This window comes from Protopterus annectens, chromosome 3.part1, assembly GCF_019279795.1.
Source record: "Protopterus annectens isolate FY-2018-M chromosome 3.part1, PAN1.0, whole genome shotgun sequence".
NCBI lineage: Eukaryota > Metazoa > Chordata > Ceratodontiformes > Protopteridae > Protopterus > Protopterus annectens.
The window spans coordinates 503911152-503936670 of record NC_056732.1 but is presented as its reverse complement, the minus strand read 5'-3'; the positions used below and the strand labels follow the sequence as shown (position 1 = coordinate 503936670).

Sequence of the window (25519 nt, the reverse complement as noted above, 5' to 3'; positions counted from 1 at the left end):
TTGGAATGACATCCCACAGGAAATCAGAGACTCAAACTACCTACCTTTAGTCATAAAGCAACTTAAAAACACAAAGGAATGCATATGCACTTGCTTTAACGATTCAGGGTAAAGTAGCATCACATTTGCCTACATTAAAGAAATCATTCTAATCCATTTGTTTAATGTATAATTTGTAACAGCAGGTGTGATTAGTTGTTTGCAAATGCATGTTTTTATCAATATTGTCATAATAATTCCATAAATATTGGAAATATAATTATATAAAAACATTATTTCCTTTAAGAATATATATCTTTGTTTAACACTCTGTATAATTTTATCTTGACAAAATCAGCATGTCAGTTATCATCACCATCATCAACCCCTTTTCCCCATCTTTCTATAGGGTTGAGGTGTTGTATAAACTATCTCCACCTCTCTTGATTCATTGCCACTCTCCTACCTTCTTTGACAGTCATACCTGCCAGCCACAGGACTTGTCTCACATAAACCATCTATCTCTTGGCAAGATGTCCTTGTTTCCTCTCGCTTTCTTCTTTAGCAAATCATCTTCTGCATTCCTGCACATGTGACAGAACCACCATAATTTGTTCTAATTGACCTTCACTGAAACTGAGGCTTACTCTCTCTCTATCATCTATTGGTTCCTCAACTGCTCTACCTTCACTGCTGAGGTTTCTGTGTCATAGAGAAGCACAGGTCTTGATCGTACCACTGTTTTTTAAACCATACTGTTCTGCTTCTTGGGCATTCTTCTGTTGCACACTACTCCTGATACTCTATGCCTGTTTGTTGTATCACCACTAATTCTATACTTGACCATCTCATGGGTTCATAGGTGTTTACTAAGCTAACGACCACAAGGACCTTTTTAAGCCTAGCCATGCATCCCAAATCACTGACAAGTTCTGATCCCCTTGATAAGTGTAAGCAGGGGCTTGGGAGATGAAACATTTACAGGCAGAGGCCTGGGAGATGAACCATTACAGGTTGCTTGTGTCCATTAGAGGCATAGGTGTCAAACCAGGGATGAATTTCCTGTTCCCCATCAAATTGTCCAAGTTGCAACTGAATTGGATTAGGGAGGAACTCTGCTTCACATGGATAGGGAGCCTGTTCCATAGACAGGGTCATCTCTGGGATACATGCCTGTCTCTCCAGCAGGTCCTACTTATATCACAGGCAAGGTTTAAGTCTTTAGAACAGGTAATTCTGCTGTTGTTTGTTTTGTGAATATGCAGGAGGTCCATCAGAGTGGGGTCTGACAATGCCCTGTATTCCAGGCATAGATCTACCCTCAAAAGCCTGTCAGACCCAATTCTTCTCAACCACCACTCACAGATACTTGAAGTTGTTTACCTGTTATTCTGTTTTCTCTTCTATCTCAGTTTTCACCTGCTTCTGATTTCCCCCATGTATTGCCTTAGCAAATATTGTGTCACAACTCAGCTTCATCCCATGTACTTTCAGTTTTGAATTGAAATCCTCTATCATTTGTTGAAGTTCCTGTTCAAAGTTGGTTTGTATTGCCACATTGTCTGCATACAGCAGCTTTGTTGATCTATCCTCTCCAACCTGTTTGCTAGTGAAGTCCATCCCCAACATGAGCAGCAGTTGCTCAGAGCTGAACTGTGATGCACACTCCCTTTCTGAGACCAAACACTGTTCGTACTTGAGTTGCTGGGCCCACGTACATAGCCTGCAATAATTTTACCAATGTTTTTGGGACTTCAAACCACTTCAAGACTGTCCAAGTCAGCTTTCTTGGGACCTTGTCATATGCTTTCTCTAAGTCTAGGAAAGCCCAACTGAACTCTTTCCTCATCTTTAGCTTCATCTCAACTATCTGCTTCACTGCAAACATTGGATCGGTTGTGCTGCATCCGCATCTGAATCGAAACTGTTCATCTCTCATCTTACTTCTTACTACTCTGTGTATTTGTTTAGTGTTCAATCTCGTCAGAACTTTCATGCAGTGTGACAGGAGTTTGATACCTCTGCAATGCCCAAAGTTGTGAATCTCCCCTTTGTTCTTGTACACTGGCTCTAGTATGCTTATTGTCCAGTCATGTGGGATATGCCTTTATCTCCATACTGCTATGAATAACTTCAAGAGCCATTTCTCCCCTGTTTCAACCAGGATCTTGATCACACCTGCTGTGACCTCACCTGAGCCTGCTACTTTCCTTGGCTTCATTTTCCTTAGTACTTCTTCTAGGATGGGCTCTTTTTCGTCTCACATTATAGGCTGTGTCTGGGGCAATGCATCTTCTGTGGGGTTTTCTTCATTCAGAAGCTGCTGAAAGTACTCTTTCCAGCTACCTTTGCTATCTTGCAGACTGTTGAGCACATTGCCGGTGGCATTGCTTACTGACGGTGGCCAGCTGTCTTTTTTGTTTCTGTCTTTGCCTTTCTACTTGATAGAGTTTCTTTGTGCTACCTACGGAATCCCATTCCAGAATCCAGTAGAGTGCCTCTGATGCCTTGTTCATTCTATTGCAACTTGACTCATAGCCTCTTTGTTAGCCAACTACCATTCCTTCTTTGCTTGATCCTTCTTTCTTTAGATGACTTCCTGGACTTCAGCATTCCAACACCAGTTACTGCAACCAGTACTAAGAAAGCTTTTTCAGTGAGTTAAAAGTAAAACTAAAGAGAAGGAAATCCTAATAAAGACATGACAAAGACTGAAAATGAAGCTGCTGCTACATCTACAAGTACAGCTGGACATGCATTGAAGTGACCACTTAGTGCAGTAAGTTATAAGCTAGAGTAGCCTGCTTGGAGCTTCTCAATATTCCTAGCCAGTATTAGGGTTTGGCTATAATTTATATGTCACTTGTAACTGTATGACTGATTCGCAAGTAAGTGAACTCTTTTGACAGCACACATTTTTCAGCCAGTTTTTAACCTAACTTTTGGAAACGCACACAATCATAGTGTATATCAGCATTTTTATCTCCGGCCTTTAGGTTTGCCACCTGTTAGGAATTTACCCTGACAGTCAGAAAATCAGGATCTCTGTCAGGAGGTCCAGTTTGGTGGGTGTTTGTCATGTTACATATTTCAAGTCATCATAAGAGTCAATATATTTTCCTAACTTGTTTACTGTTTCACTTGAACTTCCTGTTTATATTTAAATTAAAGAGAACAGATTACAGTAGTTTGAACACGTGCAGAAACACATGCAGAAAAGCAGAAGACAATCTGGTGAAGAAGATTTGGGAAAGACATGAAGAAGGAAAGAGGAAAAAAGGACATCCAGCAAAGAGGTGGATGGATTGTGTGAAAGAAGATCTGCAACAGTCAGGCATGATTATTGAAGAAGGCAGGAGAGTGGCATTGAACTGAGAGAGATGGTGACAGTCGACATGACTCCCCGAAACCATGAAGAAAATGGGAAAAGGGGGCTGATGATGATTTAAATTATGCTGTCAGAAAACTTGTTTGCTTATTTAACTGGTATCTTGGTAGGTGTAAAATATAACTATTTGCAGACAGACTGGTAAAGATTCCCTTTCATGTTGAATCTTAGCTGTACACAAAGCCGTAAAAGCCTGCGCCTTCTGTTAACAAAAGTAAAATAATGGATCAGTCCTTCAGAAGCAGTATTTTTCTCTGGCAAAATTACAATTTTTTTGTCTTTAAACAGAAATGGTTTTCAGACAAATTGTTATTCACTCATTGTAGTAGGAAACAGTGCATAATTATTATTTGTTCTTCTTCCTGTTGTCATTTCTACAGTATGACATCTTTAGCCCTCCACTTAAAGATTTAGTGTAATAATGTCAACAGACATACCAGCTGCCAAAGCAATATTATAAACTATCTTCCAATATGTGCAGAATGTTTTGTGTGTGCACACATGCGTAACACATTATTTACTGTTTCTTCAACATTGTTTCTTTCAAAGTTAATAATCATGCTAGCAACAATGTATATTTACTTAGTGAAATAGAGCTTTTGTCAGGTTTTTGCCAGCTCAAAAGGTAGCCTGCAAACATGACTACTATGTGTCCTTTCTTCCTAAAGCATAGTACGCATATTCAGTTTTTTACCATACAGAATGCCCACAGTTCCACTCCAGGTGAAGAACTGAAATTATGTCTTATATTTTATTTACAATTTGCAAATCAAGTCAGTGAGCTAGTCCATAGACTCTAAAAGTTAATTGTTGTAGGAACATTATAATATAATCTTATGCAATATGTTTTCCCCAGATGCTCATTCCTCTATTAAATTACAGTCAGTGCCAATATTTAGCACCATCCGTGCCACTACATGACTTCTATTATCTCTAAGGAGAAGGAATCCCTCAAGTGCTATGTGTTCATGCAGGCACTATTTAACTTTGTAGATTCTAGGGAATCCCTCGAGTGCTATGTGTGAATGCAGGCACTATTTACCTTTGTGGATTCTGGGGAATCCCTCAAGTGTTTTGTGTACATCAGACACTATTTAACTTTGTGGATTCTAGGAAATCCCTCAACTGTTATATGTACACACAGGCACTATTTAATTTTGTGGACTTTGTGGAATCCCTCAAGTAGTATGTTTATATGCATGCACTACTTAACTTTGTGGATTCTGAGGAATCCCTAAAGTCCCAAACATCTCAGATGCTCAGGTGAAGGCTGCCCTCTCCAAAGCAAAAAACACTGCTTCCATGGGACCAGATGGCGTCCCAGGTTGCATCCTACATGAACTCTAAGAGGAACTAATCCCGCAAATAAAACAGCTATACAGTCTCAGCCTCACTACAGGATATGTGCCCACAGAATGGCGTACAGCAACAGTGGTCCCACTCCACAAAGGTGGAGCCTCTACGGACCCTGGAAACTATCGCCCCATAAGCCTGACTAGCTTAGTCTGCAAGGCTATGGAGAGGATCATCATGGAGCTCATAAACAAAGACATTGGGGACCTGCAGACACTAGATCCTACCCAGTTCAGCTTTGTCAAGGGCAGATCCTGCCTTTTGAACCTGGTTGACTTCTTCGAAACAGTCACCAAAGCCATAGATGAAGGGAAGGTAGTCCACACAGCCTATCTGAACCTTGCAAAGGCATTTGACACAATACCCCACTCGGGCATCATAGATAAGCTATCCAGCTTAAATATAAACCCCTGTGTCACAAGATGGGTCGCAAGCTGGCTCAAAGACAGAACCCACAGAGTGAGAGTTGCTGGAGCCATGTCAGACTCGAAACCGGTCACAAGTGGCATCCCACAGGGTTCTGTCCTGGGACCACTCTTGTTCGGTATATACTTTTCCGAGGTACAGGCAAACATGGGAGGACTATGGCTCACCAAGTTCGCAGATGACTGCAAACTGGGCACCATAATCAACTCTCCAGCTGACACAAACATCCTTCAAAAAGGTCTCACAGAGACAGATAACTGGTGCCAGTGCCATGGTTTAAAGCTAAATGCCAAAAAATGTATAGTCATACCCTTTGGCAAAAACAATGTGCCCACAAATTACCACATAGGCGGAAACCCATTAAGTACAGAGAAAGTTATTAAGGACCTGGGGACCCAAGTTGATAGCAATCTCTCCTTTGGAAACCACATTGCCAAAGTGGTTCGAAAGACCTTCTACATAGCCCACCTCATCACAAAGGGTTTCACATCTAGATCAAGAGAGGTAATCGTGCCCCTTTATTCATCCCTCATCAGGCCCATCATAGAATACAATGCCCCTTTTGGAATGTACCTTACCCGACAAATGCAGCAATTAGAAAGACCCCAAAAGTATCTGACCAAGAGGATCAAGGGTCTCAAACAGATGCCATATGCTGCTCGGTTAAAAAAACTCCAGCTCTACTCAGTTGCATACCGCCTACTTTGAGGCGATCTATGCCTGACATACAAAGCTATGTCAAATCCAGAATTAATGGACATGCTCCACCTCAGTAAATCTAAATCCCTGAGAGCCACACGGTCGAGGGACTTAAACCTCAGCACAGAAATAAATAGAACTTGCTAGAGGGACAGGTTCATAACCCACAGGCTCCCTTTGCTCTGGAATAGAATTCCAGTTCATGTGAGGCAGAGCACCTCACTGAATCTCTTCAAGAAGAATCTCGATAGGTGGATGGGGGATCATAGGTTTGTCCCAGGGATTACTCCCGTGTCACTATTAGACAGAGGCACAGTAAACTAAACCTTAAAAAGGGCACAGTATACTCAAATCAAGGGGTGGCGTAAGCCATACAGAATCGGGCTAGGCTTATAATTGCCTCAGGGCAGATAGCCTAGTATGAACCTATGAACCTATGTTATGTGTACATGCAGGCACTATTTATCTTTGTGGATTCTAGGGAATCTCTCAAGTGTTATATGCACATGTATGGACTATTTAACTTTGTGGATTCTGGGAAATCCCTCAAGTAGTATGTTTACATGCATGCACTACTTAACTTTGTGGATTCTGGGGAATCCCTCAAGTGTTATGTGTACATGCATGAACTATTTACCTTTGTGGATTCTAGGGAATCCCTCAAGTGTTATATGCACTTGCATGGAATATTTAACTTTGTGGATTCTAGGAAATCCCTCAAGTAGAATGTTTACATGCATGCGCTACTTAACTTTGTGGATTCTGGGGAATCCCTCAAGTGTTATGTGTACATGCAGGCACTATTTATCTTTGTGGATTCTAGGGAATCCCTCAAGTGTTATATGCACATGCATGGACTATTTAACTTTGTGGATTCTGGGGAATCCCTCAAGTAGTATGTTTACATGCATGCACTACTTAACTTTGTGGATTCTGGGAAATCCCTCAAGATGTTATGTGTACATGCAGATACTATTTAACTTTATGGATTCTAGGGAATCCCTCGAGTGTTATGTCTGCATGTAGGCACTATTTAATTTTGTAGATTCTAGGGAATCCTTTGAGTGTTATGTGTACATGCAGGCATTATTTAACTTTGTGGATTCTAGGCAATCCCTCAAGTGTTATGTGTGCATGCAGGCACTATTTATCTTTGTGGATTCTAAGAAATCCCTCAAGTGTTATGTATGCATGCAGGCATTATTTAACTTTGTGGATTCTGGGGATGCTTGGTATCCAAGTCTCTAATGATTTAATTAATTTCTTCACTGACTTAAAAACTGCCTATATCCCCTCATCTTAAATATGTAGACCAAGTCTCTTCCATGGAATCTTTCATCCTTAATGTTTTTATGAATATTAGGGCTCACCTATCCAAGATAATCTAAACATATTACATTGATGACACCAAAGGGATGTTTTAAAGGCCCCCATGTCAGACATCTAAAAGCATGCACCAAAGAAAAGAGGAATGCGTTAGTTATATTTAGTATAGATAATGGTCTACTGCAGTGACCCCTACCTCCATACCTCCATCGCTTTCCATTAACAGCTGTTATACTGCCATCTTCCTTAAACGTCAAACCAATGATCACTCCTCAGAAACAACCACAGCTTGATAAATTGCTGCTAAGCATTACTGTCGGACCTTGGCTATGGTTTATGTTCCAACATACATTAAAGCAGAAATGTTTAATTTAAAGGTCACATGTTAGCTGTTACTTTTCATTTTGGCTACATATTATCAGTATATCAGCAATTACACCTTGCCTCATAACTAGTCTTAAAAATACTTTGCATTTTTCCAAAATTAGTTTGCATTTTCTGTGTGTGAAATCACTTTACAGCCGACAGAAAAAAATGTTAAAACGTTTGTGTGTGAAGTATGATGAAAATGACAACTGGCACTGAGTCAGGGGTAGTATACGACAGAAGAATTTAAAGCTGAAAAGTAAGGAGTACAAAAGAGTGGCGCAAGCAGTAATACTGTATGGTACTCAAACCTGGGCAGTGATGGCAGTTTTGGAAACTAGAGGTGATAGACATGAGGTAACTGAGGTGGGTGGTAAAATGCACACTGTGGGGCAGATGAAGTAATAAGGACAGCACAGCAGAAGCCCAAGTAGTTCCAATTGCAGACAAGGTCAAAGACAGCAGATTATGGTGGTCCAGGCACATGTACAGAAAAGCAGAAGATAATTTGTGAAAAAGATTTTAGGCAGACAGGAAGAAGACAAGAGGAAACAGACATCCAGCAAACAGGTGGATGGACTGTGTGAGAGAAGACCTACAACATTCAGGCGTGACAGTCAAAGAAGGTAGAAGAGCAGCATTGAATTGAGAGAGAGAATGATGGTAGATGAGACAACACCCCAACTCCAAGTAGCAAATGGGAAATAGGGCACTGATGATGATGCTGGCTGCAGCTATCAGGAATCACTGTCTCTGTACATTATCAGACCTGCTACTGTAGAAGGCTACCTCATGTTACCATATTAACTGTGATTCCTCTTTCAGCCAGGTAGACCAGCTATGTCAGTGCCATTACTAGTCTCACTGCAACCTTCCTCAATAGCTGCGTAGTCCTTCCAAATTTTTATCCTTTTGTCCTGCCTTGTAACTTAATTGTTATAGTAACTTTCTATGCATCTGAGATTTGTATTGAGTATGTTCAAAGGTTCATAGGTGGGTACTAAACTATCATCCCTACAGCCTATATAAACCTCGCCAAAAAGGTTCCCTAGCTTTCACCACCCAAGAAAATTATTTTCCTGTGCCCCTGTCAAGCAGTGCCACAGAAGTGATCCCCGGGGTGAATTGTCTATTTCCCATCCAGTCATCAAGATTTTTCTTAAAGAGGGCCAATGAGGAGCTTTGCTTGACATGAATGTGTAGTTTGTTCCAGAGTAAGGGAAGTCTCTGGGACAGGAATCTATCCCTCCAGCATGTTCTGTTTATTGTGGTGACAAGGTTTAGGTCCCTGGGGCATGTAGTTCAGAGAGATTGGGATTTCTTTAAGTGTAGCATGTCCAACAGCTCTGGGTTTGACATAGCTTTATATGTTAGCCAGAGATCACCTCTGAGTAGGCGATATGTGACAGAGTAGAGCTGGAGTTTTTTGAGATGGTCTGCGTATGACATCTGTTTGAGGCCAATAATCCTCTTAGTGAGGTTTTTATGTGGCCTTTCCAATTGTTGTAGGTGTCTTGTGAGATACATGCCAAACAGGGCATTGAGAGGACCAATGACCTCCTTTTTTCTAGAGGAGAACCCTTTTGTGATGAGGTGTTCCACGTAGAAGGATTACTTTGCAAACATATGTCTGTTAATTTTAGGTTTTCATTTGGCAATACTAACTTTAACCCGGGTCATGTCTGAAAGTGTTATACTTTAAATGTTGCCTACTTAACAACTATTGAATATATAAACAGTTGTATAGCAACATAAATCTCATATTTGAGATTACATCATCTAAAGCAGGTCCTCATGTATAATTATTTCTATACAGAACCATGCTGTTTCAATATAGGCAATAGCATAGCTAGGGTGATGGGAAAGGGGCAGCTGCTCCAGCCCCAAAGTGTTTTGGGGTGTGATCTGCTAACCCTGATTGCTCTTATGTGCATACCACATTAAAATACCGGTATTGCATTTACAGTCAAACAAAGCACTGTAGCACTTGGTGTGTGTTATAAACTGTAGCAAATTCTTGTTATAAATATAGCAAGCAATTTGCTACAGTTTAAAAGTTTTGTAGAGGTGCCAGATCAGGGAAAGGCACAAGGTATGTTATTACCTCTAAGTAAACAGGCTATTTTCAATTTGGCCACAAAATGATCAAATTGAAGGGTATATTTTAGTACTGAATCATGTAGAAAAATAAATGGAAAAAACGTGAAAGTTAATTGGAATTGAAAAACATTACCAACAAGACTTATTACAGCAGAGTAACATCACAGAGAATAAAGCAGAAACAACAAAACAAATGTAGCACACAGAGTACATTGATAATGTCCCAAACCTTGAGAAAAAGCAACCTTGTTAAGCTCCTGCCTAATGTAAAAAAAAAAACGCATAACAACTTTTGGATGCAGGCAGTTCCATAATTATGCTCCAAAATAAAAAAAAAAAAAAGATAAACCTGTAATAAACTTCTGTATGGTGAGACTTGACACCAACAGCATTTTCATAGGTGTGTAACAATTGTTACACACCTCCTAAGCACTGCTACAGATGGGTATCAAAGAAGGAATGTTCTCTCACTTTTAACTGTCCATGAATTTCCTTCCTCATATATCTGTGAAAGTTTACAAATGTCACTCTGCAACTAACTTATTTAAATTAGGACATAATTTAAAAACTGCCCGTGACTTTTTCCTGCAATTGTACCTACTTGCTCTCTATGCAAAGTACTCGCTAAGTGCTTTACTGACATTCAAAGCAAGGAAAACACTGACTTTTTTTTTGTTACCTAGTAGTACATGGAGTAAATGAAACTCCATGCACTAAAAAGAGTTATGATTGGGGCTCACCGATCATAACCAGTTATAATGATTAAGACAGGAGGCCCAATCAAGGCTCTCTTTGTTATCCATTGCTTAGAGCTGTTATGCTTTAGTTTTGCACTAGAACATACACAGCAGCCACAACAGAACAGAGATTAGAATGTATGCGGAATTTATAAGCCATAAAACACTTCTCACTAACATACAAAAGCTTTTAAAGCTTTTAGTCCATCAGAGGGGTGCTTAGCTCCCGCTGTTGTCTGCTTGGTAGCAGTAAGTGTTTTATGGCTGTAAAATACTTTGTGCTCTTACACTACTTTTTTGTGTAACTCATACTAAATTGGAGCAACTGAAGCTCCATGTATCACAAAGGATTATGTTAAGGTCTATCCGATCATGATTAAGTAGTTATGTTTTCATGATACATATATCAAGATTCATCAAGCTTCACTGTCAAATTGGATTTCTTGATATCCATGTCTCAGGCAATAAAAATGTAGTTATGATCTGTTTTCCAATTATAATCCTCTATGCCAATTACTATTAGCTGATGTTCTGTATTCATATATACATACATAGATAGGGATGGTTCCTTACCAGGCTTCTGGTACCAACCAAACGGATACATTTTAGAATCACTATCTCCTGTAGTACAGTCTAGAACATGCCATCGACTTGTTGGATCCTCATTGCAGGTTTCCACTCCCAGACTACTCAGAGTTAAGCAGAGCACCTGTTCATCTAAGAAGAAAAATTAAAGTTTTCATTAGACAAGAAACATTTGCTTTAGCAGGCAAAACTTAATCATGGGGAAATTACTCATTGCTTCCATGTATACACTCATCCTAGAGTATTAGATAGCTATGAAACTATTAAGGCAATGATTTTTGAGGACTGTAACTTCTCCATAAAACAAAAATATATTCAGCTTTCAAAGTGACAGATAATACATGCCTGAAATAAAGTAATTAAATACATTTCTGGAAATTACTTTAAAACCTCATGGCTGAAATATCCTTCAGAAAAAAACAAGCTTCATATTTTATACCTACATTTTCCCTTACTAATCTTTTTTTTTTTCAGACTGTTTGTGATACATCTGCTTTACAGGACTACAACAGCTGCTTCCCCACACTAAAGGAACTTGCCTTCAGCTGGACACCATAGTCAAGAAAATAAATAAATATGCCAAACAGGATAACACTGATACTATCTACCTTGTCACTAGAACTGCATTCCAAGTGCTATACCTCAGAAAGTGTACCACTCTAGTTCCTGATCTTTGGTCTTGTCTTATTAATTATCTTTTTTCCCATATTTTACTGCTATGTTACTTATTTCCAACATCAGAAATAAGCTCTTCCAACATCAGGAATAATCTCTCAGACCACAGGGTAGAATTTGGGACATTTTCACCCCCACACACAAAAAAAAAAAAACACACACACACAAACAGTTTTCTTTCACTTCCAGTGGAAATTACACCAAAAGTTACTGCAAGATGTTATAGTACTCAAACTTACTTATTTATTGAGTAAGGGGGCCTGATACGTTATTTTCTTTCTCACAAGCAAAAAATACACATGATGGAGCAATTATACTGATCTTAGAAATAAAGTAAAAGTGAAAAAAAGCCATAACAGAACAGATAAAAGATAGCGACAGAATAAGCTTATGAGTTCCTGAACAATATAGATATGAAATAATAATGGTAGTATGGAAATATTATATTTAATAGACTGTAAATTAAAAAGACAGTGATATGAAGCAAGATGAAAGACAGTGGTAACACAAAACGCTAATAAGGTTAGGCAATTTGTTGAGCAAGGCAAGCCTAAGTGTAAGGATAGCAAGGAGAAAGACAGAGAAGCGAACTAGGTTAAATAGAAATGACCTTCCCTAAACAAAGCCAAATTGAGATGGGTCAAGGATCTGCAGGTTGCCAATGTCCTTGTTTATCATTTCCATGATAATTCATTTTAGGTCTATGTTAAATCAGCGAAAGCGTAAAATAGCGAATGCTGATTTATCAAGCCTTTAAGAGCAAAAGCTGACAATCTTGAAGACACGGAACAGCAATTTTTTTCCCAGGGAAAAAAATCACTGGGCCACAAAAAAAAAAATTCAAAACACAAAATAAGGTGGGGGGCTTTGCCCCCCACACCCCCTACTTAAATATTCCAACTCTGAGATGGCACCGCAGTAGAGGAAATGGCAAAGTCCCAAAAAGGGCCCAGCGATTTTTTTTCCCTGGGAAAAAAAAATCACTGTTCTATGTCTTCAGGATTGCCAGCTTCCACTCTAAAAGGGTTGATAAATCAGAAGGATTTGCTGATTTAATATAGACCCTTCATTTCATGGCTTCAGCTATGTCTGGATCTGATGGGTCTGTAGTTCCCTGGGTCGATTGATGGTCTGCCTTTCTGGAGGGGAATGACTGTTACAGTTATCTGTTCTCTTGGAACATAGCCTTTTTCTAGGCTGCAGTTGAAGAGTGCCTCAGTTTGTCCTGATAGGTCATGTTTCAGACTGTTCAGGAAGCAACAGAGGATATTTTCTGGACCCATGCAGGCAATGTTCTAGACTTTAGCAAGGGAGCACTTGGTCCATGATAATTGTTGGGGGAACTATGTTTGGAGGGGATTTCACCTGATGGAGCTGTTAAGGAGTGGGGGGATGAGGTTTGAGCTAAATTTATCAACCAATACATTTTCTGTGTCACCCTGATTGGTCAAGGCAATACTGATCACCAGCAGTTCAGCACACTGCTGTGTGTTGCCTTTAAGGTTACAGACATAGCTGAAGAAGGCTTTGTGATTGTCCTTAGTCTGTGAGGCTATCCCAGCCTCATAGTGGCCTTGTTGGAGTTAACTAGACCTCTTAGTATCTTTTTTAGTTGTATAAGAAAGCACTTGTCTTTAAGGGATTTGCTCTTCCTGATTTTGGCCATGAGTTTTCTTTTTTATTACATACCATGTTTAGGTAAGGATTCCGCCAGTGAGGTTTGTTTTTAGTGTTTGATGGGTTTATTTTGGTAGGTATGGCAGTCTCTATGCAGCCATTCACATGCTTGTATAGGGACTCTGTGAACAATTCTGCATAGTTAGCTGTAGTCTTAGAGTTGGGGAGAGCCTTGAATTTAAACAAACTGTCATTTAATATGATGTAGTTTGCCTTACAATAGTTACTGTTACTGGTTTAGCTGGGGTTTCTGGGTTGATTTTTACTTCAAAGAAGACAGCTTTAAGATCTGACTTCACTATGGGAGTGCAGCACACTCCCATGCTGGTGAATACCAGATCCAATATGCTTGATCCTCTGGCTAGAGCATACACTATCTGTTTCAAGGTGTTTGTTTTGATAAACTCCAGGAATGGTTGTGCCTGGGAGTATGTGGCAGTGTGCATTTCCCAGTCTATACAGCAGTAGTTAAAGTCACCCATAAATAGTGTGACTGGTTGGATGGTGAGTATCTTTAGCAGGTTTAGGTAAGACTCATAGGACTCTAGGGATATAGAAGGTGACCTGTAGCTAGCCATGATATGGTGAGGGCCCTTATCTATGGTGACTTGCAAATGGATGACTCCATGGTACCATCCTGTTTATCCAACCTGAAGATATGTCTATCTCTAATGTAGATGAAGACACCTCCACCTTTGACCCCAGTCTATGCTGTTGTTGGTCGAAAGGTATAGAAATCACTGTAGCTTTGTACTTTCAGCGTACTTTCTATGGCTTTAAACCAAGTCTCATTGAAGGCACAGATGTCTACATTCTCCAGAGTAAGGAGAGCTTAAAGGGTGTGGAGTGTATTGTTTTGGCTCCAAGCACTAAGCAGTAACACTTTAAGATTGCTTGTAGACTTTTTCACTATGTTGGCAGTTTTGTCTTTTTGGAATTGCATAAAAAAGGCTCTAAAGGGGGTGGATAAGGTTTTAGCCGATATCTGAAAGCCTGGGGGGACAGGTGCATCCCATCTTTGGCAAAACAACCATGGCCTCAAACATAATGCCAAGAAATGCATCATTATCCCCTTTGGGGAAAATGTCATCCCCACTAATTATCACATTAATAACAACGTACTAAGCATGCAGTCAGTCATGAGGGACTTGGGCATCCAGGTTGATAGCAACACGACTTTTCACCTACATGGCCCGCTTCATAAATAAGGGTATTTCATCCAGGAACAAAGACGTCATAACATCCCTGTACTCCCTTCTCAGACCCATTATCAAGTACAATGCCCCCTTCGGCATGTACCTTGCCAAGCACGTGCAGCAGTTGGAGAGACCACAGAGGTTCCTGACCAGGAAAATCCAGGGTCTCAAACACCTGTCCTATACAGAGAGGCTAAAAGCCCTGTCCCTCTACTCAGTCTCATACAGCCTGCTCAGAGGTGACCTGTATCTGGCATACAAGGCCATTTCAGACCTAGCCTTGATGGAGTTGCTGAATATCCATAAGACAAACTCCACTCACGCAACCCACATGCCTTAACCTGGTCTGTGACATTAATAGAACTTGTTGGCAGGATAGATTTGTGTCCCAAAGACTCCCCTGTCTGTGGAATAGACTCCTTCTCCACATCACGCAGAGTACCTCTCTAGTCCTGTTTAAGAGGAACCTAGATGACTGGATGGGAAAAAGAAAAAATACCCCTGGCCTCCCCTCCTGTGTCCCTACTGGACAGGGGAAACAGGTTATGACTTTGAGGGAACATGGGCAAAATTCATGTCTAGGCTTATAAGGGCCTCTGTGCCAATAGCCTAGTATCATCCTATGACCCTATGTGGTCTTTTGACCATGCCCTCCCATGCTGACAGATACTTTATCCACCTGGAGCGACATCAGAAACTAAGCCAATTATTAAAATGAATCATTTTATGTTCATACTGTGGCATCATTCTTGATGCAGGTTGAATGCTGCTCAATGCACGGCTCATACCTATCTGTGACACATATTCCAAGAGATCCATTATGTCTTCTTTTGTACAGTCCAGTTAGTTATGCCTCAGGTCATTTACACCCACATGGACTATGATAAAATCATATCAGTCCCTGGGGTGCAGTGACTTGTGTGGGTGCATGATACTGTAGATCCAGGTGCCAGACAGATCCTCTAACCTGCTTAGTGGGGCATCAATGTGGCTCATAATGGAGTCCCCACTGACAAGAGCATTAGGTAAACTATATGCTTGCCTTATAGGCTTTGCCCCTGGGGGACCATTTGGTTTAGCCTCAAATGAGATGTTTAGTGTTGCTTTTGGTATATGTTTAAGTGATTGCTGACGAGCAGTGTTGCCATTGAATGGCTTTGGAGATCTTTGAGATTTGGGAAGGTTTTCATTAAGTACTTCAGCACAAGACAATCTCTGTGTGGCAAGTGAAGTGTGTGAGGGATGTAGTGTGAGTATTCCTGACAACCTCGGTAGTATGCGTGATTTTTGTTTACAAAGAAGTTGTGCACTTATAGTTCTCGCATACTGTGCTATTGTCTTCAATGATTAACTGGTTGTCTTAGAACATAAGATGTTTACTACAGTGCCTTAAGATGCGCAAATCTACCAAACTGTGGAAATTGCATAGCCACGTTGTCTAGACCTGGAATAGGATGGGCTGTTTAGGATTGGGGACTGGGTTTTAAGAAGGGTCTCCTAGGTTAGTTCTAGAGTAAGGGCAAGATGTTATATTGTACTAGGATACAGCAGTGCTATCCAGTGTACAGATTCGCTGCTTGTCTCAGTTCTGCACAATGCCACACTGTTTAACAGGTTTGGACCTAATTGTAAGTGGTATATTGTACTCACAATGCATAACCATTTCAATGTGGTGTGTAAGAGATGGTGATATCCAATGATGCCCGACCCAAATGGAGTATAACAAGTCGTTTTGATTTATTTGCTTGAGCATTTCTGTGCAGCATCTTAGCACAGGTGTCACAGGAAAAGACAGTTGGTGTTATTTAGTATGTACAGGGTTTGCTACCATGTCAGGGTTGCATAGCTGCATGCTTTGGACTCAGCACAGAGTCTTGAAAAATTTCTAAATATTCAACCTTGCATTTCATAGTATAGTAAATACATTAGCTCGTACAGATGGGAATATTCATCCCTGTATCTTACATTATTGTAAGCAAATTAGCTCATACTTTTGAGTTGTGTTAGTAAGAAGTCAATAAATTTCACTTAATTCTAAATAATGGCTAAAGCCAGGCAAACATTGTACATGATGTGTATATTTTGGTATAATTTATTTATTTTATATAATAATGAATGCAAGTCTTTGAATAAAAAACTGGCATACTTATTATGGTTTTATTTTACTGAAATATTTATTTTTCAGGTGGATATGTGGTTGGTTACATGTGTTTTTTTTCCCTAAAGTCTGTCATTTCAGAATATTTTTTAATCAGTAATAAAGACATATATTATCAAATACATGAACTGTCTGGGATGAGTAGAGGGCTGTATTTATGAAAATGGGAGCCACATTATGAAAGATGGTGCAATATTCAAACAGTCCCATCTATACCCCCATTCTAAACATGCCGTTCTTCCATCATATACCACCATACTACTGCATCAGTTTTTTTCTTCATTTATTTATTTATTGCCAGCAACACTGGTCCTCCAGTCATCCTATGCTATTCCTCACATAATGCCCAGCAATCACTAGACCTTCTCCTTAACCCACTCTCTGGCCAAGTGCACTGACTGGCCTAGCAACAGTTAGCGAATTTCATGGTAGGTACAGAAAAAATGTTTACTACAACGGTACTGTGTCTTTCTACCAGAAGAAGTACAGTATCATTCCAGGGGCTGAACTTACCTAAACACCTCAGTGTGGAGACCAACACTGCAGTCATGCCTTACTGTGCATAGGTTCATAGGTTCATAGACGGGTACTAGACTAATGGCCCTGGAGCCTTTACAAGCCTGTCCCATAGGATTACCCTGGCATCGTGCCACCTGACCTTAGTTCCCAGTGCCTCTGTCGAGTAAAGCCACTGGAGTGATCCCTGGGGAGAATTTTCTATTTCCCATCCACTCATAAAGATTTCTCTTGAAGAGGGCCAGTGAGGTGCTCTGCTTTACATGTATGGGTTCTGAACCTGTCCCTCCAGCATGTTCTGTTGATTGTGGTAATGAGGTTGAGATCTCTGGAGCGTGTGGTGCGGAGGGATTGGGATTTCTTTAGATGTAGCATTTCTAACAGAGCTGGGTCAGACATGGCTTTGTAAGTCAAGCAGAGATTGCCTCTAAGTAGGTGATATAAGACAAGAGAATAGTTGGAGTTTTTTTAGTCTGTCCATATAGAGCAAATGTTTAAGGCCGAGGATCCTCTTTGTGAGGTACATTTGCGGCATCTCCAGTTATTGCAGGTGTTTAGTGAGGTACATGCTAAATGAGGCATTGAACTCAATGATTGGCCTAATGAAGGAAGAGTAGAGGGAGACAATGACCTGAGAATGAGGTGGTCTCTTTCACCCACACCCATACTCAGTAAATATCTCAGTCTGGATATTGTCACTCCTTTTGCATATTCTATGCTTTGCTAACTTGGGTAGCATCCTTAAAACCCCCTTTTTGTTCCCAACTAGGGATCACTGGCATTGCATCGAGCAATCCAACAACAATGCTGACAGAACCACTGTACAACAAAGTTCTAATGTATCCTATCATAGGCAATGCCATCTGAGTTCGTTATCTTTTGCACATAAAAGAGCACTGAGCTGAACCAGTTTTCATGCTTTAATTTGTCAGCTTGTAGTATGATTTCTCACTTGCAAGCAACACTATGTCATGCATCTGTGCTAACAGATCCAACAGAAAAAGATGACTTATGCATAAAAATAGTAAATCTTACCTGAAGATTTTGAATTCTTCAAGAATTCAAATCCTTTACAGCATGAATCTTCATCACAGTGCCTTTCACATTGAAAATATCTGGATTGAAAAAGAAAAGTAAAAGAAAAAACATTAGCATTTTGTAAAGCTTTTTCATCTTCACCTACATCTGTCTGTTTCAAACATATACATATATGCTGTAAATACATATCCTTTCTATCGATATAAATCCCGATGGTATGTCTCATTATAGCCATTGAAAAGGTGACAGTGTATATGTTATATGGATATATCATCACAAAATAAAAAATACATTATTATAGACCAAAATTCAAAAATCAAAAAATCATACTATTACATGTATAATTCACAGTAGGCTCTACCAAATCAATAGCACATTAGGCTATTCAGATTATACTGCAGAAATACATAACATAATGGGATATATTTTCACAATTTACAGTATGAGGTGCTTGTGAAGTCTGCCAGCCCAGCTAGATAGAATTTTGTAGATAATTCTACATCATTGTAAATATGAATAAAATCCATAGGCTTGTCCTCTTAAAATGTAAAGAAAATTGTGTTAAATGTTGAACATCAAAAATGCAACAACAGTGCATTCTGCTGGAAGAAAGCTGATAAGTCAAGCATTGTATGACTGTTCAATCCCAAACTCGGAGCTGTGATGTCTGAACCAGCAGATTCTTTCTATTGTTTTGAGACCAGAATTAATTGCTAGATTTTACATATATAATACATATATAATATTCCTAACCAGGTGCATGATCAAAGCTATGTTAAACTCTGAGTTTCTGAACCAGAGAAGAATGATGTAATCTAAAATGAGTCCGCAGTGATGTATTATCAATTTAAAAGACTGTCTCAGAGAGAGAGAGAGAGAGAGAGAGAGAGAGAGAGACCATTCTGGATTTTGTCTAAAGCTGACAACAACTCATCAGCTTGTCCTCTCTATATAAGTTTATTTAGAACTGCAATAGCACTTAGGGAAAGATAGAAAATAGTAAGTTTAGTCTAGCTGTTTTCTATATTAATGTCAGACTATTCTACAGTATTATTTTAAGCAATTTCCTGTGATGTCTAAACTCTTGATTAGCACTGTGTGCTAAGAAGTATTGTCTTGTGTTTTTATTACTTATTATTAAATATTTTTAAACCTTTCGACCGTGGCTGTTTTGTGTAGAGATAATTTAAGCTTTAGAGTGCATTGCATGTATATAGTGATATGGTACAAAGCCACTCCAACAAGCCTTAAAAGTTCTGGTCACATTACAAACTTGATAATAATATTGCACAGTAATAATTGGACACCCTTTGGTAAGGGCCTTTTTAGTAGCTGATATTAGTGGTTGGTGGCAGCTGGTACTACCTTATAGACTGGCAGGAATGGGCATAGTTGGAAAACCTGTGCCAGCCTTCCCCAGGAGTGTCTGTGTGTTTCTATATAACTCATATCTTTAAGTGTGTGTCAGCTACTTGGGCAGGGACATGAAGCACTAGTTGGACAGAGAGGGTGCTGGAGATTTTAGCTTGACCACTAGGCTGAGATCTGGACCCTATAGCTGTACCAGTGGGGAGTCTTATTGGGGATCTGGAGAGAAAGGGAGAAACAGCCCCAGACTGACTGTGATCTCTGTGTGCACTTAAGGGAATTGTACTTTATTGTGTGTGCATTTTTTATCCTTCCCAATGTGGATGCCCCTCAGTGGTGTTAGTGATGAGGACTGAGGCTACTTGATTACTGGGGCAGTGCACGGGTATCACAGTGCTATCTTACAAAATGCTAGGCTTTGTGCTCACAAGTCTATGCTTTCCTGCTTTTCACAGCTTCAGTTCTTTAGGAAGCTTTCAAGCTTTCTTAACATCAAAGGTTGCATTTTCACAAAATGTATCTTCACAAATTTACTGTAATACACCTTATGTCATTGTGTTCTACCAAACAGTATGCATGTGTGTGTGTGTGTGTGTGTGTGTGTGTGTGTGTGTCAGTATCTTGTTTCCTAGTGCCCTGGAATGTCAAAAAAATAGTTAATGAAGTACTTTTTTGGGGCTATTCTAGATTATATCCAATAACAGATTTATAATGTACTACAAGAAAGAAAACAGGTAGTTAGGATTAATTAATCTAGTCACTGTTTTACGGTCTATGTATTTGTTTTAGCATCATATAGAAAGTTAATGAAAAACAGAAAAGTATGACTGGATAGTTGTTGTATGAAAAGATTGATGAAAAAATTGAAGGGAAAGAAAGTGATAATGGGAAGACATGAAATGAAAGAGTATAGATGAAAATAAGCCATATTTCTCTGCAGCTGAATGTCACTTCAGCCGTGTGTCCCCAGTCAAATGTACCACAGGGAAATGTCTCACTGCCTAGGTGCCTGAACCCATTTTGGGGTTCAGGCCCCTAGGCAGTGAGACATTTCCCTGTGGTACATTTGACTGGGGACACACAGCTGAAGTGATATTCAGCTGCAGAGAAATATAGCTGTTTGCAAATTCCCTGTGGGCAAAGAGAAGAGTATGTTTCCATGCCCAAAACTTCAGTAACCAAATGCATGGGGGAAAATAATGCCCATGGTCCCCAAGAGAATATGAGACAGCAGGCAATATAGCAGGCATCAACAGCCGGCTGGCCAGAAGGCATGTCAGTGGCAGTAAAAATGCAGTGCACAATGGGCAATGCCTTTATAACTGGAGTGTGTGGACCACTACCCCCTTCACAGTGTCTAGGGAACATTACCTAAAACACATACTGGAGCATAAATGTGACTACAGTAGCCTAAAGGATTTCCTCCATGCTGTAGCGCACTTCTGTATGTTGTAGTTACATAAGTATGTACTGTACACTGAGCAGAACACCATTCCTTTTTTGCAACCATGCATTTGGTTATTAAAGCTGTGAGCATGGCAGTGTGTGCTTCTCTTTGCCCACAGGGAATCTGCAAACAGCCATATTTCTCTGCAGCTGAATGCCACTTCAGCCATGTGTCCCCAGTCAAACGTACCACAGGGAAATGTCTCACTGCCTAGGTGCCTGAACCCCATAGATATTTACTTTATTTTTTGATCCCTTATTCCTAAAATGTGTGGTTTGTTGCCATTCATTGGGATTAAAATAACTAAATAATGACATAAATTTGACTTTCAGATTTTATTTCCTTCAGAAAATGCATGCTAACACAAATCCTGTTATTTAAGATACTATCTAATTTTATAAGAACAATATTTAAAATCCATTACTATTTTTGAGCCTTTGATCTCCCTTTATTTCAGGCTTTATCCAGATATCTTGAGCTAAGATGGCAAAAGGTATGCAAACCTCTTATCTGCTGCTGCAACTGGTCAATCGATCTCACTCATACACACACACATACACACACACACACACACACACACACACACACACACGCACACACACATGGACTTGCTCTTCAGAAAATGCATGCTAACACAAATCCTATTATTCAAGCAAGTTTATAACAGGAATATTTAAAATATGTTCCTATTTTGAGCTTTTGATTCCCTTTTATTTTAGGCTTTATCCAGATATCTTGAGCTAAGAGGTTGAGATGATGTACACACGCCTCTTAAGAACTATTGTTCTTCACTCTCTCTCTCTCTCACTCACATACACCTCGCTTTCTTGTAAGCACACATATGCTCACACACAGACATAAACATTAACACGCGCACACACTTTTTTTCTGTTTCATTTAGTTTTCATACTCGCTGAACAGCAAAAGCGCTGCTTAGTGAGTGTAAAATAGACTGATCTCGGTGTTTCTCACATGTATGCATACACTATCACACAAAGACATAAGCACACAGTTTTTTTTTTTAATTATTATTTCCTTCACAGTAAGACGTTGTCCTGTTCAATTCTCAGCTAGAGTGTCTTCTGTGTGGAGACATGCGTGAATGGACGTACCTTCATTGAAGGCTGTGCATCAGGGCCGGCAACTCAGCATGTAAAACTCTACTGCCAATCATTAGCGGACCGGAGTTCCACTGTGGCGACCCCTAACCGGGAAAAGCCGAAAGACACAACAACAACATTTCCTTTTTTTACACACGCTAAACAGCAAAAGCGCTGCTTAGTGAGCATAAAATAATGGTGACCATTAGGTTACTTTCAGTCTGATATGCTGCCGTGAAGTGGCGGACTTGTTTTCCAGAGGGCATTACCTGTAGATTAATAGCCTGCTGGAGAACGCTTGTTCTCCAATCAGCTGCTGATCTACAGGTAGTCCATTTTTTAAGTACTCTTAAGTAGACTTTAATAAACTGAATTGGAAAATTTTGCCATACTAGGGCATTTAATTTTGCTTCAGAAACAGGGAGATGTAAGATGTGTGTCTTTTTTCTTTAAATTACTGACACTACTAGTATGTCGGTTATGTAGTGTGGTTTTCTGTGTACTACACAACTTCAAAAATTACATGTGATGATGGGGGATTCAGAAAAATGTGTGAAGGGGTATCTCAAGCATGAAAACAGGGACATTCCTCCATAAATAAGAATGTCCTCTGCAGGAGTAAATCAAGCTTGAAAATAGGAACAATTCTGTAAAGTTGAGAGGTCTGTTGTTGATGATATTATCCCACTACCCATTTTACACTCTCTAATGTACAAAAGATCTGCTATATCTTAAAGCTTTTTTTTTTGCTGAACTCAACAGAGCCCCATGTGAGGAAACTCTGCCCGCAACCCACCAATTTCTAGATAAGCTAACTCGGAGGTTTCTTTAACTTCAAGCAAAATAGCACACTGTATTCACTTTATTCAAAGATGCTGAAATCCTAGAGTTATTTATTTAGTTATGAGAGATTTAGAGGTGAACATCTATCATTACGGGTTCTCAGGCAGCAACCATTCTATAAAGCAGTGTCAGAAATGGCATATATTTTGTATATTACTTGGTAATGTAATTTTAACTACCTTGCAATAAACTGGAACACCTATACCTCTAATGTATGCTATTCCATTTTTGTATGCAAACCAAAAGGAGAACTTAGGAGACTAAACAGTAATGCAGGCACATACATCAGTATTAAATTAGGCATTGTTCTCTTTCCCCAATATCAATCTGTTCCATGGCAAAAGACCTAAAAGTATATTCGGGATGTTCCACACAATGTTTACAGAGTGCACTAGTTGTTTTTTTTTTTATTTATTTTTAATGGCGTGCTTATGCTCATAAATTTTGTCTCTAAATCTTCATTTGGTTTTCCCTATATAGAAGCCAGGGCACATGAGCATAAAGCACAATAAACCACCCTGCTCAAAAAGCAGTGTATCTTACGGTTTAGTTTAATGTTCACACTATTAATATTAAAATCACTTCCTTCCAAGATGTATTTGCAAAAAGGACAGTTCCCACACTTTTTCATCATACCCTGATAGTATTGCAGTTGTCTTTGTTTTTTCTCAGAGACTTTTAAAATTCATGCCTTTTTATACACGACATTAGGTCTCACATCCACATATTTACAAATGTCACTAGCATTTATCAGAATATCCCAATTATTTTTTAAAATATCTGTAACCAAATAACTATCACTTGTAAATGTTGTAGTAAATGCACATGTATGATTGATCTTACTAATGTCATCCATGGTAATCCTTGAAGACTCCATATCCGTTGTAGCCGAAGTGGGATCTTTATGGATGAACACGTTCCCATCATCCTAATGGTATGGAATTCCTAAAATAGGTGTATAATTTTTCCTTTCATGTTTATTTAATACTTCAACCATAATGTTGTTAATGAATTTCGAAGGATATCCATGTTTTAGAAACATCTCCTTTGGGAAGATACATTCATCCAAAAAATCTTCCTCAGTTTTTATCATACATGCAGCCCACACATAGTGGCCTTTCACTACAACCTTTTTCTGAAATTGTGGGTGGGCACTTTTAAAATGAAGAAAACAATTGTCATAACCATTGACGTGGAGGATCTATATTCTGCATAGTTTTGTGAATATTTGTTTAGCAAAGGTATAAGACAAGACAATATACATGTATATAAGAACTCATATTGAAAAACAACTATATTAGTTTTGGTGGCAACATTTATTTACAAGTGAAAGGGGTTGCCATGGGTGCAGTATGTGGAGGTCTTTTTGCAAATATAATGATGACACAATAGGAAAGAAGATTTGTTTTTCAGTCTGATTTTCATCATTATATGCAATTATACATTTGTTACCTTGATGACATTTTCATTTTATGGCATGGTGAGAATTATTTAATTAGTGATTTCATGGCATATATCAATACTACAGCTAGCTTCTTGAAATTTACACACCACTGCCATGGATCCAGTATAGCATACTTGGATGTTTGGCTCAGTAAGGATGGCTCTAATGTTTTACATCAAAAATCTATAGGAAGAAAACTTATTCTTCATTTTACAAGTGCCTACAACATTAACAAAGTTATGTTTGAAGTATTAGATAAAGGTGAAAGGAAAAATTATACACCTATTTTTAGGAATTCCATACCATTAGGATGATGGTAATATGTCCATCCATAAAGATCTCACTTCGGCTATAATGGATATGGAGTCTTCAAGGATTACCATGGATAAAATTAGTAAGATCAATCATACGTGTGCATTTATTACATTTACAAGTGATAGTTATTTGGTTACAGATATTTTAAAAAAGAATTGGGATATTCTGATAAATTATAGCGACATTCATAAATATGTGGCTGTGGGACCTAATGTTGTGTATAAAAAAGGTATGAATTTTAAAAGTCTCTTTGAGAAAAAACAAACACAACTATGATACCATCAGGGTATGATGAAAGATTGTGGGAACTGTAATTTTTGCAAATACATCTTGGAAGGATGCAATTGTAATATTAATAGTGTGAATATTAAACTAAACCATAAGGTGTATTGCTTTTCGAGCAGGGTGGTTTATTGTGCTTTATGCTCATGTGCCCTGGCTTCTATATAGGGAAAACCGAATGAAGATTTAGAGACAGAATTTATGAGCATGTGCATGACATTAAAATTAAAAAAAAAAAAAAAACAACTAGTGCACTTTCTAAACATTGTGTAGAACATCCCAAACATACTTTTAGTTTTTTCTGCCGTGGAAAAGATTGAGATCTGGGGAAGAGAAGGATCATGGAATTTATAACTGGAAAAATGTGTGCTACAATGGCAACTTTGATTAAATGCAGTGAACTGGCCTGGATTGAACTAACAACTATCTGTTGTGTGTTTACTGAAATTGAAAACACTTGCAAGATAGATTGAGATCCTATAATAACACCTACCATTTATC

The 25519-nt window shown here is 39.1% G+C and overlaps 1 protein-coding gene across 1 annotated transcript in view; it reads right to left on the bottom strand.

The window, feature by feature from the left end:
• The window catches only part of TG (thyroglobulin), a 2464750-nt gene that overhangs the window by 1441996 nt on the left and 997235 nt on the right, over positions 1-25519 (bottom strand). Inside the window, exons 33-34 of the mRNA XM_044066937.1 lie at positions 18217-18296; positions 10948-11091 (exon numbers count right to left, since the gene is read on the bottom strand). Coding sequence (XP_043922872.1) covers positions 10948-11091; positions 18217-18296 — 224 coding nt within the window. The remainder of the gene's footprint in view (positions 1-10947; positions 11092-18216; positions 18297-25519) is intronic.